The 15,214-nt window shown below is 41.7% G+C and overlaps 1 protein-coding gene across 1 annotated transcript in view; it reads right to left on the reverse strand.

Moving 5' to 3' along the window:
* LOC106569194 (dipeptidyl aminopeptidase-like protein 6) overlaps nt 1-14,981 on the reverse strand; it is a 172,908-nt gene extending 157,927 nt beyond the window's left edge. Inside the window, exons 1-2 of the mRNA XM_014140303.2 lie at nt 14,593-14,981; nt 14,387-14,465 (exon numbers count right to left, since the gene is read on the reverse strand). Coding sequence (XP_013995778.2) covers nt 14,387-14,443 — 57 coding nt within the window. The 5' untranslated portion in view covers nt 14,444-14,465; nt 14,593-14,981. The remainder of the gene's footprint in view (nt 1-14,386; nt 14,466-14,592) is intronic.
* Nucleotides 14,982-15,214: the final 233 nt, after the last annotated feature.

A 15,214-nucleotide genomic window follows, 5' to 3' on the forward strand; every position in this document is an offset into this window, starting at 1 on the left:
TGGTACGGTCTGCCCGACGCGTCACCGGGGGCACACTGCCTGCCCTCCATGACACCTACAGTAGCCGATGTCACAGGAAAGCCAAAAAGATCATCGAGGACACCCGAGCCACGGCCTGTTCACCCCGCTATCAACCAGAAGGAGAGGTCAGTACAGATGCATCAAAGCTGGAGCCGAGAGACTGAAAAACAGCTTCCATCTCAAGGCCATCAGAATGTTAAATAGCCATCACTAGCCGGTTACCACCCGGTTATTCAACCCTGCACCTTAGAGGCTGCTGCCCTATATACATAGACATGGAATCACTAGCCACTTTAATAATGGAACACTAGTCACTTTAATGTTTACATACTGCTTTACTCATCTCAGATGTATATACTGCATTCTACTCTATTTTAGTCAATGCCACTACGACATTGCTCATCTAATATTTATACATTTCTTTACTTTTAGATGTGTATTGTTGTGAATTGTTAGATACTACCACACTGTTGGAGCTAGGAACACAAGCCTTTCGCGACACATGCAACTACATCTGCTAAACATGTGTATGTGACCAACAAAATGTAATTTGATTTGAAGAAAAAGGAGGGATTTGGAGCAAGCGCTGCGTGCATATTAAACTCAGCAAAAAAAGAAATGTCCTCTCACTGTCAACTGCCTTATTTTCAGCAAACTTAATATGTGTAAATATTTGTATGAACATAACAAGATTCAACAACTGAGGCAAACTGAACAAGTTCCACAGACATGTGACTAACAGAAATTGAATTCTGTGTCCCTGAACAAAAGGGGGGGGGTCAAAATCAAAAGTAACAGTCAGTATCTGGTGTGGCCACCAGCTGCATTAAATACAATTTTATTGGTCACATACACATGGTTAGCAGATGTTAATGCGAGTGTAGCGAATTGCTTGTGCTTCTAGTTCCGACCATGCAGTAAAATTGTCGAATTGTCGCCTTTCCCTACGATGCTATGTGCATAATAGCAAAGTTTTTTGGTTACTACATGATTCCATATGTGTTATTTCATAGTTTTGGATGTCTTCACTATTATTCAACAATGTACAAACTAGTGAAAATTATGAAAAACCCTTGAATGAGCAGGTGTGTTCAAACTATTGACTGGTACTGTATATGGATGATTTATAAAGCCAGGCACATTAAACAGTTAGGCTATGGGTTATAGACCTAATTAAGTAAGTGATTCCACTCTCCTCAATTTCCTTAGACAGTTAGGTTAAGGCAAGGGCAGTTTCCTCGTCTCTGCTGCTGCTCCCTCTGCCACATTTTTCTCAATCCCAATATGCTGGTTAACTTTGCTATTATGCACAAAGCATCATAGGGAAAGGCGGCAATTCTACAGCGCACTAAAGATGTTTCAGAACCTCGGACAGCGACTGTATCCAATGCGGGAGAAAGCACATTCGTTATAAAATAAAATTAGATTTATTAGTGTTGCACCATTATTTTTACATAACATAAACATATACAATTTCTTAGAGTGATGGGCTGTACCATCCCCATGGCCTCTGCAATGGATTAGTCCACTGAGACAGGCGCAAATCAGACAGGCATCTTGTACACCATGAATAAAATAAATAAATTGCAACTGCTCGACTTAAGAAATCTCGGTCGACCAACAGTCTATCGACCAAACAATCGACCAGTCGACTAAATGGGGTCAGCCCTATGGAGAACGCGATCATGTTCGTAAGAGTCATCTTTGTACATCTGAGACGCAGGCCATGCAACAACAAAAAATAATCTAAAAATAAAAAAAGAGCTTAAACAGACTGATTTTGTATTATTACGTTAATTATATGTCCACATGGCCATAGAAATTGTAGGAGAAGGTTTAAGAGGCTAAATTAGTGTTTGAATAATGGGAGACGATGCCCGGAGCATAGAACGATAAACACTTAGGGACAGTATTAACTCAAGAACCCCACTGCTTGGCTAATGCTAGTGGATTCACCTCACGCCTCTAATGAGGGATGGACAGAAAGAAGCAGTGAGAGGCTAGCTCTGCTCCTTACAGAAAAGCAGTGTTGTACCAGGGAAATAGTAATGAAGTCATCATTGAAAAGGTACAAAAATGTAAGTTAGGGGTATAACCCACTATCTCATTAAAAGGTGCATTCTAATACGCTCTTATTTCAAACTGAGGTTAGGTGGTCATCTGCCCAGTTAATGGCTTTAATCAATGAATAAATAAAAAATGATCCTAAGATCCTTTCTGGTAAACACTAAACAAGGCATATAAACATGTACTGTATAGGAGCTGTAACAAAGGACACTTATTATCCCTTATTGCAGTTTTCCCTCCATTTTCCAGCATCTCATTAATGTTTTACATATTAATCACCGCTATAAAAACAGGCACACTCTAGGACACCAGCTTGGGCCAAGGCTTGTGTGAAACATGAATATACTAATGAAGAAAACAGAGGAAAGAATGGAGAAAGAGGATATTCAGAGAGAAACTGTGTGTCTCTCAGACTAACCTCATTGCATCCCCCTCATGAGACAGACCTGACCCTGTACTCAACCTTGAGTCAGACAATTGGCTTTGTACCCGACTATATTCCATCCCAGAGGCCAGCCACACATCCTTAACCTTCACCTGCATATTTCCCTGAGAATATGAAGGAATTATACCTCTGTATGCTCCTCAGTTATGGCCAGTCTCATGAGAGCTGGGAAATGGCCACTCTTGCTAAGATATTGATAGTAACACAGGCTATTTATTTATAGCAATAACCATACTGCAAATGACTTATTGTCTTAGATGTACAGCACATGTCAAGATCATGATAATAAAAATATTGACAACAACATTGTTTGTTACAAATCAAGCAGGATCACTATGACATGTTCTTTTACAGGCAACAGTGTGAATGTCATAAGACAAGAGGTTCCCTATGGGCCAGAGAAGAGGTGATTATGACCAGGATGTGGGAATGGGAACTGCATTAAGCACTTTAGGGTGGCCCCACTGGCCCAGACCACAAAACCTGGACAGCTTTCATAAATATGGTCCATGGCTAGAGAGGAAGCCATCAATGTAGCGCCGCCAATCCTCAGTGCAGCACTTCTAAATGACAGACATTGAATGTTGTGGTCCTCTTTGGAATATTTTTAAGGAGACCACAATGCTCTCGTGTGAATTCATTATTTTGAACAATGCTCTATTGGCTCCTGATATGAAAATGTGCAACATTGTGTGTGTGTGTGTGTGTGTGTGTGTGTGTGTGTGTGTGTGTGTGTGTGTTGTACACAGTTTATATGGGCTATTACTTAGCTGTGGGTAAGCAGTAAGATGTTTTCAGTCTGGCTGTTCAAAGTCATTCAAGTTCAGTTGATGAATACAGAAACCTATTTCAAAGGCTTTTTACCAGCTAACTCTCAGAGGACCACATATTCTGTCTGCATACAAATGAATGTGAGTGAGTCTGTGGCTCCAAATTGCACTCATAAAAATCACAATGGAATCTCTCATTTACACCAAACAACAGTCAAAAAGCTGTGAGAAAGGTTAACTAAAACTTTGGCATAAAAGGGCCTTGCGGGTGAAACTAACTATCATCTGTTTGGAAAGGGATGTGCCATAATTTGGTACATTTATTTATGACCTAGTCAATGTGCTTGAATTACTTACATTACATACTGTTTACGCACTTGAGCAATTACACAATTGTATATAATTTAACACAGATCTCTATAATCCTGAATATTACACTGAGACTTATACAACGTTTTCTACCAGAATAATACAACAAAGTTTTAAAGCTCCTGCCTCGCTCCCTGCTACTTTCAGACAGCAGCACTCTGGCAATGCAAATCAAAGTTTAAACCCAGTCCAGAGCCAACTACTTGCCTCCAACATGTCAGACAGAGCAAGCAACACCGGAGGAAGAGCTAAAACTAGAGTATATATCTGACAGGGATCCACACTGAGGGAGGCTATGAAATATTCCCTGCTCCATTGGCAAAGGGGCAAATTAATTTCAGTTATTCTATCGAGGCAGCCTGTGCCTGAATAGACTTAAATGATGCCGTCTAACCTTTCCAGCAGATGTAAATTCCCTCAAAAAGCGACGTATCTGAGATTCATTTGATGAGGTAGGCCTGTTAAGAGAGGGGCCAATCAGGCATTAATATAACAAATGCTGACGATTCAGCAGGTCCTTTGTGTGAGAGTTACTGCCAGTTTGAGGCATGGGCCAATTGAAAGACAAAGTACAGAAGAAAACTCAGTTTGTCTGACATAAAAACAAGGGGACCTGAGAGTGTGCTCTGGGAGTTAAGAAACACTTAAAAAGTGCCACAATTAACATGAGCATTGTGCTCCCTGAATAAAGGTCAGAGAAGAGCTACAGTTCCAACAGGTAACGCCAAGAGCCTTCCATTAACAATCGTAATGGAAGTTCAAAAATCCTGATGCAACTTCAGATTTTGCAAGCGTTTGTAAAATGTCAACAGTCAATGTCAAATGTCATACTGAAATACAAGGAGCAATTTTCCATGAACAATTTGCTTGGGTCATAAAGTAAGTACACACACTAAATGACTATTCATCAATGGATCCATCCAACTTTAATAGGTGATTGGCTGAGGAAGAAGGGTAGGAAAATGAGTAAAATTAATAAAATAGCAGTACTGACAAATGACCTTGCTTTTTTGTACCAGTCTCATAGGACAGAGACCGATTTACTTCAGATAGTTCCTCTTCACTTTACAATCCATATGATTTATATACCTGTGTTGTAATCTCAGTCACTGTCATGGCTGCAATGACTCACATCAAAGAGGGGAGAGAGAGAGAGAGGGGTGGGGTGGAGACAGAGAGGAAGAACGCGAGAGAGGACCAACCAACAGAAGCTTGTCTTTATGTCACTAGATACAAGGCCATCCAATGACCTTTTTTCACCTCTACAAATCAATGCATAAACTCCATTTTACTTTGACTGTCATTAGTAAAGCTGGTAAAAAAAAAGCATGGTAAAAGTGAGCTCTCACAGCTGGCTTATAACAGCAGGGACTTAATGAACCTTATTGAAGAGAAATCAGCATTAACTCCGAAATTACAAAGACTATTCTCAGAGGAGACAGACTGTCTTGGATACCCACAACCACACTTAATAAATTATTTTCTATCCAAATTAGTCTTGAGATTATGCTAGAATTATTTATCCTAACTTCTATCTGTGACTATGTAGAACAATACACTGGGTGTGTCTTTATAAAGTTAAGAAAGAGTTACGTTTCTCTAAACTAAAAAATGTGCTACTCTGTGTATCATGTTTGCCATCCTACAGAAAAACAAGTTACTAAATAGATGTAATCTACCGGTGCCTCTCAATGAACAGATTAGACTACGTTCTCACATTGTATAAAGGCTAAAAATGAAAAAGATAACAATAAGCATGTAGTGAAAACACCTGCCAACAACCAGAAAGGGTTAGTGACAGTTAACACAGGTCAGTACCATATCCCTCCAGCAGAGGGCAATCTCACTAGCATTATTGGAACCTATGCCATGCCATTGGTGCTACAACATTTAAATGATAATTGTCATCAATGAGTCACTTTGACTCATTACGTTGGTTGTGATATTGATGCATTAGTGAATTAATTGAACTCATGAATGAAGACACCACAGAACAGAAAGAATACTAGCATTATTGCCAGTGTATCACCATTAGTGGTTGAGCAATCACAACACAAATGTGCCAAACCAAAGTAATGACCAACATATTGATAGCAGTGGAAGTAATCCTACTTTTCACAGTAATACTTCTTCCATTAGTTGAACTGACAAGGCTGCATGCATAGTGATCTTCCTAACCTGGCTGCATGCATGTACTGTATGTTTCTGTCATAAAACCGTCAAAACATAATCTGAAGACATTTGTTGGGAGGTAATTTTGATTTTGATTTATTTTGGATTTATTTCACCTTTATTTAACCAGGTAGGCCAGTTGAGAACAAGTTCTCATTTACAACTGCGACCTGGCCAAGATAAAGCAAAGCAGTGCGACACAAACAACAACACAGACTTACACATGGAATAAACAAACATAGTCAATAACACAATAGAATAAAAAAAATAAAAAAATAAAAATAAAATCGATATACAGTGTGTGCAAATGAGGTAAGATTAGGGAGGTAAGGCAATAAATAGGCCGTAGTCACGAAGTAATTACAATTTAGCAATTAAACACTGGAGTGATAGATGTGCAGAAGATGAATGTGCAAGCAGAGATACTGGGGTACAAAACAATAATAATAACAATATGGGGATGAGGTAGTTGGATGGGCTATTTACAGATGGGCTATGTACAGGTGCAGTGATCTGTGAGCTGCTATGACACCTGATGCTTAAAGTTAGTGAGGGAGAAATGAGTCTCCAGCTTCAGTGATTTTTGCAATTCGTTCCAGTCATTGGCAGCAGAGAACTGGAAGGAAAGGCGGCCAAAGAAGGAATAGGCTTCGGGGGTGACCAGTGAAATATACCTGCTGGAGCGCGTGCTACGGGTGGGTGCTGCTTTGGTGACCAGTGAGCCGAGATAAGACGGGGCTTTACCTAGCAAAGACTTATAGATGACCTGGAGCCAGTGGGTTTGGCAACGAATATGAAGCGAGGGCCAGCAAACGAGAGCATACAGGTCACAGTGGTGGGTAGTATATGGGGCTTTGGTGACAAAACGGATGGCACTGTGATAGAATACATCCAATTTGCTGAGTAGAGTGTTGGAGGCTATTTTGTAAATGACATCGCCAAAGTCAAGGATCGGTAGCATAGTCAGTTTTACGAGGGTATGTTTGGCAGCATGAGTGAAGGATGCTTTGTTGTGAAATAGGAAGCCAATTCTAGATTTATTTTTGGATTGAAGATGCTTAATGTGAGTCTGGAAGGAGAGTTTACAGTCTAACCAGACACCTAGGTATTTGTAATTGTCCGCATATTCTAAAATTCAGAACCGTCCAGAGTAGTGATGCTTGACGGGCGGGCAGGTGTGGGCAGCGATCGTTTGAAGAGCATGCATTTAGGTTTACTTGCATTTAAGAGCAGTTGGAGGCCACGGAAGGAGAGTTGTGACAATGCTGGTCATTTATGGACATTTGTACATCTAGAACATGTGCTGTTATAATCTCCACCCGGCACAGCCAGAAGAGCCTGGTTCCTCTCTAGGTTTCTTCCTAGGTTTTGGCCTTTCTAGGGAGTTTTTCCAAGCCACCGTGCTTCTACACCTGCATTGCTTGCTGTTTGGGGTTTTAGGCTGGGTTTCTGTACAGCACTTTGTGATATCAGCTGATGTAAGAAGGGCTATATAAATACATTTGATTTGATTTGTATGGCATTGAAGCTCGTCCGGAGGTTAGTTAACACAGTGTCCAAAGAAGGGCCAGAAGTATACAGAATGGTGTCGTCTGCGTAGAGGTGGATCAGAGAATCCCCAGCAGCAAGAGCGACATCATTGATGCATACAGAGAAAAGAGTCGGCCCAAGAATTGAACCCTGTGGCATCCCCATAGAGACTGCCAGAGGTCCAGACAACAGGCCCTCCGATTTGACACACTGAACTCTGTCTGAGAAGTAGTTGGTGAACCAGGCGAGGCAGTCATTTGTGAAACCAAGGCTGTTGAGTCTGTCAATAAGAATGTGGTGATTGACAGAGTTGAATGCCTTGGCCAGGTCGATGAATACAGCTGCACAGTATTGTCTTTTATCGATAGCGGTTATGATATCGTTTAGGACCTTGAGCGTGGCTAAGGTGCACCTATGACCAGCTCGGAAACCAGATTGCGTAGCGGAGAAGGTACGGTGGGATTCGAAATGGTCAGTGATCTGTTTGTTAACTTGGCTTTAAAGACCTTAGAAAAGGCAGGGTAGGATAGATATAGGTCTGTAACAGTTTGGGTCTAGAGTGTCTAACCCTTTGAAGAGGGGGATGACCACGGCAGCTTTCTAATCTTTGGGGATCTCAGACAATACGAAAGAGAGGTTGAACAGGCTAGTAATAGGGGTTGCAACAATTGCGGCAGATAATTTTAGAAAGAGAGGGTCCAGATTGTTATGCCCTCTAGAGGTAGTCAAATCAAATTTTATTGGTCACATACACATGGTTAGCAGATGTTAATGTGAGTGTAGCGAAATGCTTATGCTTCTAGTACTGGCAGTGCAGTAATATCTAACAATTCCCCAACAACTACTTAATACACACAAATCTAAAGGGGTGAATGAGAATATGTACATATAAATATATGGATGAGCGATGGCCGAGCGGCATAGATGGTATAAAATACAGTATATACACATATGATATGAGTAATGTAAGATATGTAAACATTATTAAAGTGGCATTATTTAAAGTGACTAGTGATCCATTTATTAAAGTGGCCAGTGACTTTGGTCTCAGTGTAGGCAGCAGCCTCTCTGAGTTAGTGATTGCTGTTTAGCAGAATGATGGCATTGAGATAGAAGCTGTTTTTCAGTCTCTCGGTCCCAGCTTTGATGCATCTGTAATGACCTCACCTTCTGGGTAGTAGCGGTGTGAACAGGCCTCTGGAGAGCCTTGCTGCTGATGGCGGTGCAGTTGCCGTTCCAGGCGGTGATACAGCCCGACAGGATGCTCTCGATTGCGCATCTGTAAAAATTTGTCAGGGTTTTGAGTGACAAGCCAAATTTCTTCAGTCTCCTGAGGTTGAAGAGGCGATGTTGCGCCTTCTTCACCACACTGTCTGTGTGGGTGGACCATTTTAGTTTGTCTGTGATGTGTACGCCGAAGAACTTAAAAACGTTCCACCTACTCCACTCCTGTCCCGTCGATGTGGATAGGGGGGTGCTTCCTCTACTGTTTCCTGAAGTCTACGATAATCTTTGTTTTGTTGACGTTGAGAGGTTGTTTTCCTAACACCACACGCCGAGTGTCCTCACCTCCTCCCTGTAGGCGGTCTCATCATTGTTGGTAATCAAGCCCAATACTGTTGTGTCGTCTGCAAACTTGATGATTGAATTGGAGGAGTGCATGGCCACGCAGTCGTGGGTGAATAGGGAATACAGGAGGGGGCTGAGCATGCACTCTTGTGGGACCCCAGTGTTGAGGGTCAGCGAAGATGTTATTTCTTACTTTCACCACCTGGGGGGCGGCCTGTCAGAAAGTCCAGTACCCAATTGCACAGGGCGGGTTTGAGACCCAGGGCCTCCAGCTTGATGATGAGCTTGGAGGGTACTATGGTGTTGAATGCTGAGCTGTAGTCAATGAACAGCATTCTTACAAAGGTATTCCTCTTGTCAAGATGGGATAGGGCATTGTCCGGTGCGATGGCGATTGCATTGTCTGTGGACCTGTATGCAAACTGAAGTGGGTCTAGGATGGCCGGTAAGGTGGAGGTGATATGATCCTTGACTAGTCTCTCAAAGCACTTCATGATGACATAAGTGAGTGCTACAGGGCGGTAGTCATTTAGTTCAGTTATCGTTGCTTTCTTGGGTACAGGAACAATGGTGGCCATCTTGAAGCATGTAGGGACAGCAGACTGGGATAGGTAGCGATTGAATATGTCCGTAAACACACCACCCAGCTAGTCTGCGCATGCTCTGAGGATGCGGCTAGGGATGCCGTCTGGGCCAGTAGCCTTGCGAGGGTTAACACATTTAAATGTTTTACTCACGTCGGCCACGGAGAATGGGAGGGGGGGTGCAGTCCTTGTTAGCGGGCCGCGACGGTGGCACTGTATTATCCTCAAAGCGGGCAAAGATGGTCTTTAGTTTGTCTGGAAGCGTGACGTCGGTGTCCGTGATGTGGCTGGTTCTTTTTGTAGTCCCGTGATTTCCTGTAGACCCTGCCACATACGTCTTGTGTCTGAGCCATTGAATTGCGACTCCACTTTGTCCCTGTACCGGCATTTCGCTTGTTTAATTGCCTTGCGGAAGGAATTACTACACTGTTTATATTCAGCCATATTCCCAGACCTCTTTCCATGGAAGAATGCGGTGGTTCGCACTTTTAGTTTTGTGCGAATGCCGCCACCCATCCACGGTTTCTGGTTAGGGTAGTTTTTAATAGTCACAGTGGGTACAACATCTCCAATGCACTTCCTTATAAACTCACTCACCGAGTCAACGTATAGATTGATGTTGTTCTCTGAAGCTAACCGGAACATATCTCAGTCCACGTGATCAAAACAATCTTGAAGTGTGGATTCCAATTGGTCAGACCAGCGTTGAATGGTTCTAGTCACTGGTACATCCTGTTTGAGTTTCTACCTAGAAAACGGTAGGAGCAAGATGGCGTCGTTGTCAGATATGCCGAAGGGAGGGCGGGGGAGGCCTTTGTATGCATCGCGGAAGTAAAGCATACAAAGTAACATATTGTAGGTTGAATATTTCATTTTGAACAGTTTGTCCAGACTATGAGATAAATCAAAATGATGTACTCCAAACTCAATGAATGTGTTTTACTGATAATTCTCCCAGGAAATGAACTGCCCAACAGTTTCCCAAATAATGTGGACAAGAGCAGTATCTCTTGTGAAACAAAGCAAAGCTTTCACCTCTGTTTTCGGCAAGAGGACAGACTGTATGGTCCTCTGGGGATATCTTCAGAAAATGACCTTAATTGATCCATATTATGCACTTGTTCACTACTGCATTGGATTGGTGTAGGAATGGGCTAGAGGGAATTTCCTTTCAAATCCACGAAGGGAAGTGAACAAGTACACACAAAGGAGAAAGAAATCAAAACAACCAGAGATGGAAGTCGACAGTTCAGGTGCAGTACAGATCTGCACAAGCGATGCCATGCCACAAAACACAAGGACCAATGATACATGTATTATGGAAACCGATATTACCCCTTCAAATCGTTTTAAGTGGGGATTAAATGGCAACATTTGTATGTTTCTCATAGATACAGATATATTTTCCCACATAAACTTCATGTTCAAATCATCCTAAAGTGTCTAAAATGTATTGCGTAGCTGAATACTTTATGATGATTTGGATATTGGGGATATAATATTAGGGATTTTGAAAAAAAAGTTAGCATTTGGAGACCAAGTAAACAAAAGCAGAGCATGGATTTCTGTCTTATGTTGTCCATAGATTGCTTACAGGGTAAGGAAATCAAGATGTCATTTAGTGATAATTTGGGTTAACTATCCCAACACTAGGCAGTTCAGTCACCTCATGATCCAGCAATTACAAACCAGAACCTTGGACAGCTACCAGTCAGCTGTTCAGTGAGATTAGCTTAAGTGTTTCTAAAATGTGCCATGTTGGCGCGAGTGGGTAAGACACTTTAGGAGGGCGGTCACGTGTGTTTGTGAGGCAGAGTTTGGGTTCAAGCCTTGGTATGAGCCGAGCTAGGGGGATGCTGCACTCGCTAAGGGACAGATCGAAATGTACTGGCTGGTACAACTCAAGGTGTCATAAAAAGAACACACTCCCCTTCCCAACATTACAAATATTTTCACATGACCTTCTCCTTGTACTGTAAAATAAATGTAATATCCTCCCTCCTAATCGAATTAACTCAAAATAATGTTTTCAACCAAAAATAACTGTCGCAACCCTGTGTTTATAAAACATGGATTTCGACTTCAGCATGCTTTTGTGGCACAGTTGATGCCACGCGCTGCTACGGTCCAGAAGGTTGAGGGTTTGCCGACCACCACAGACGAGCTCAGTCTCTCTGCCTGTTTCATTACACCACAATCGGTCGGCTGCAGACAATGATCAACTAAGGGGAAATCAGATTTTCAACATTTTGATGCCATATTTATAATTGTATAAAATATATGCAATTAATTTCCCACCAACAGGTTTCTGTGCCACTGCACCACACAACCAATTTTAAAAAAGCATGCCGACCTCAGGCACTACCGTGGTTTGCATTTTCAACACCACAATAAATAGACTATGTCAATCTCAACAAACAGAAAATACATCCCTCCCTGCCTTGTAGGCTGGCTTACACAGTATCGAAGGCTTGGCTTGACAATCTCAGAATGTCAAACTTTTTAGTGTTTTGTAACCAATTACTCTTTCCGTTCATGAATTGGCCGCTGCACAGTTTGGATTGATTGATTTTATTTGTCAGTTAAAAAAATAAATATATTCACAATAAAGTCGGGGACTTATTTCCATTTTGGTCCCCTATTTTCTCCATAAATACAATTACATAGACACAAAAAAATGTTTAACCTACAGATGAGTATGAGGAGGGAGTTTAAGTACAATTCTTACAAGCTTGTTTGGCTGGTAGCTTATTGTTTAGATGTTTGGGGCTGCTGGTGAACCATGATGTGCAGGCATAATCAAAGTGACACTGGACTAACACACTTGACAGAGTCTTTAGGCTGTCTATAGCTAGGTTTCCATCCAATTAGCGACAGATTTTCATGTGAATATTCTAAAATCTTCATAAAAACAATATGCCATTTCAGAGTTTCCTTCAGGAAAATGTGGCACCGAACAACATGACAGGGAAGATTTTAATTTACCGGACATTCGAGAAATTTTAGGGACATCCATATGCATTCAGATCCGACCTTGGCCAGCCTGTCCCATCAATAAACAATGGATGTTGGCCAAATGAGTCACATTTACGTGTCCTTAAAAGCAAAAAAATTACAAAAACACAATCCCTTGTGTTTCGATGTGTAGCATATGCAAAACTTTATAGCCTATCTTTTTTAGGCTACTTTCCTAAAATAATAATTGTCCACCTCACGGTTCAGCTGTCAGAGATTTAAGCACTAAATGTATCAGGGCATTGCATGCAAAGGCTTAGGTGTCCACTGTATGATTGAGATATATATATATATATATATCTCAAAATATATTTCCGCCTATATAAAGGAAGGGAACATATGTCTAACCCTAGAGAGAGAGAGAAATAGATGTACAGGAGGCTAATTCGTAAATTTTCTATCAGAATATTTTGCATAATGATAAGCAGTATATTGCTACCTTATAGGAGTAACTCTGGTAGGCCCGAAACAGTCTTCCTAACTTCAAGTTAAACTGTCAGAGTTAGTTGGAGCACCGGGTGCACAACCCTCATATCATAGGCCTGCAGTAGAATACCCACACCATACCTTCACAAACGTTTCTAAACTTTATTAAGGTAATATCAAAAGTATGTCAAGACATTGTTTATAGGGAAAATGTGAGCAGAAGTGTGAATGTAAACCAGGGAAAAACCGCACTACCCTCCCCTGTGCCCAATAAAAATAACACAACCATCCCCAAAGCAAAAGAAAGTTTGACTCCCCCATTTTGGACAACCCCTCCTCCCAGTGAATGTTGATCTGTCTAAGCAAGCAGCGTGACGTCCTTTAAACTAAGAGCGATTAACCTGGTTATTTTATGTATTAGCTATATTAAATAACCGAGGAAAACTTGGGGCATTTATTCCCTGGGCTCAATGCTGAAAACCAGGGGTGCAACTTTCACTGGGGACGGGACATGTCATCCCCCCACATTCTGAAATTGCATTTTTAAGTCCCCCCCAGCTGTATCATTGGAATGTGATACAAAAACGAGGCCACGGTGTGCTTTATGACCATGGGGACGCCACTGAGCAGTCGGGTTGACTGTTTATCCAACTGTATAAAAATAATAATTATGTTCCTCCCAATTCTAAAACCTAAGTTGTACCCCTGCTGAAAACACAGCGTTTTTGAAGTTCAGCAGGGAAAGTCTAACAAGTACAATGGCATCCCCTGGGTAGCATAATGGAATTCACTTGATATCAAAGGACTGTCAATCAACCACTAATGGACTTGGTTGTGCACGCTTTGTTCCAGTTGGCATCTCTTTAGCGCTGGAATACAACACAAGACTCGCTACTGGTTTTGGGGGTTGCAGTCACCACTTTCTGGCACAATAAAATAAAACAAAACAACCATAATGGGCACGGCTGCGCGGGCATCGGTCTGATCGGACCGATGTTAAATTGTTGAATTGAAAAACTGTGAATGAAAACAACACCTGAACAGACTAACACGGGTCTCCTTGTCTCGAATCATGTTTTTCGGTGTGGTCGAGCTGCCAGACTGCCACGGTGTTGCCTAGTACTGCGCCCAATGGGGCGAAAACCGGATTTTAATTTACAGCAGCAACAGCGAATCTTTCTTGGGCGCACATAGTGTGGAAAGTAGACTATTCAGCACAAATAAAATGAATTGGGCACATATAATTGATATGAACACTGCTCCGTGCTGTCTAAATAGATGGTTTGTTTTAATCAAATACAAAACAGTGGCACCTGGTAAGGCTACTCTGTACCTTTTGTATACGAAAAGGAGAAGACCTTTGAGGTGGATGAATTTCACGCACTCATTTTACGCAAAGGTTTTATAGCATTGCCTACCTTCTCTCCCTTGGTGGAGCCCCTTCGGTAGTTGCTTGCACCGGCTGAGGAGTTCATGGTCTCTCGGTTGGTAGGCTACCTGAAAAACAGAGATATATGCAGAGCTATACAGCTGTTTCGTTCATAAACTACGTTCATCTCAACATGGCCACTCGAAAATGAAAACACACAGCGCGAGTAGAAAAGTGTGAACGAGGCAAACTAACCAGAATCAATTGTCGCGCCAAACTAAGCAGAATCAGTCGTTCCCTCGAATTTCCTCTTCAGTGTGGTATCATTTAGTGATGTTAATCAAACGTGTAGTAGGCCTAGTTATTATGTTAGAGTAAATAAAACATATTCTTAACTTTGTAGTCCACGTTTCACAAACTGCTCATTCAGTAGCATTCATTCTAAGTCCATACTGGTCTTTGGCGCTCGAGCCTTCGACGCCAGTGATTTCCGAAAAACAAAGCGCACGTGTCTCCAAAGGCTGCGTGTGAATCACTTGCAAAGTGTTTGTTTTTCCAGAATGGTTATTGCAAGGCTTTAAAAAAAACTTTGCTCCGCCACTGCAGCTAAAAGGTACGGCTCCTCCAACCCTCAGAAAGCTACACAGGTAAACATGTCAACGAGTTTCTTTAGTGTAGCCTGAAGCACACTCATGGAATGGGGCAAAACATACTGCAAAATACTTGTCTATCTAGACTGAGCAAAAATATCAACGCGACATGCAACAATTTCCACAATTTTACTGAGTTACAGTTAATATAAGGAAATCAGTCAATTGAAATAAATAAATTAGGCCCAAATCAATGGATTTCACATGACTGGGAATACAGATATGCA

The sequence above is a fragment of the Salmo salar genome, chromosome ssa14 (assembly GCF_905237065.1).
Source record: "Salmo salar chromosome ssa14, Ssal_v3.1, whole genome shotgun sequence".
In the NCBI taxonomy this organism is placed as follows: domain Eukaryota; kingdom Metazoa; phylum Chordata; class Actinopteri; order Salmoniformes; family Salmonidae; genus Salmo; species Salmo salar.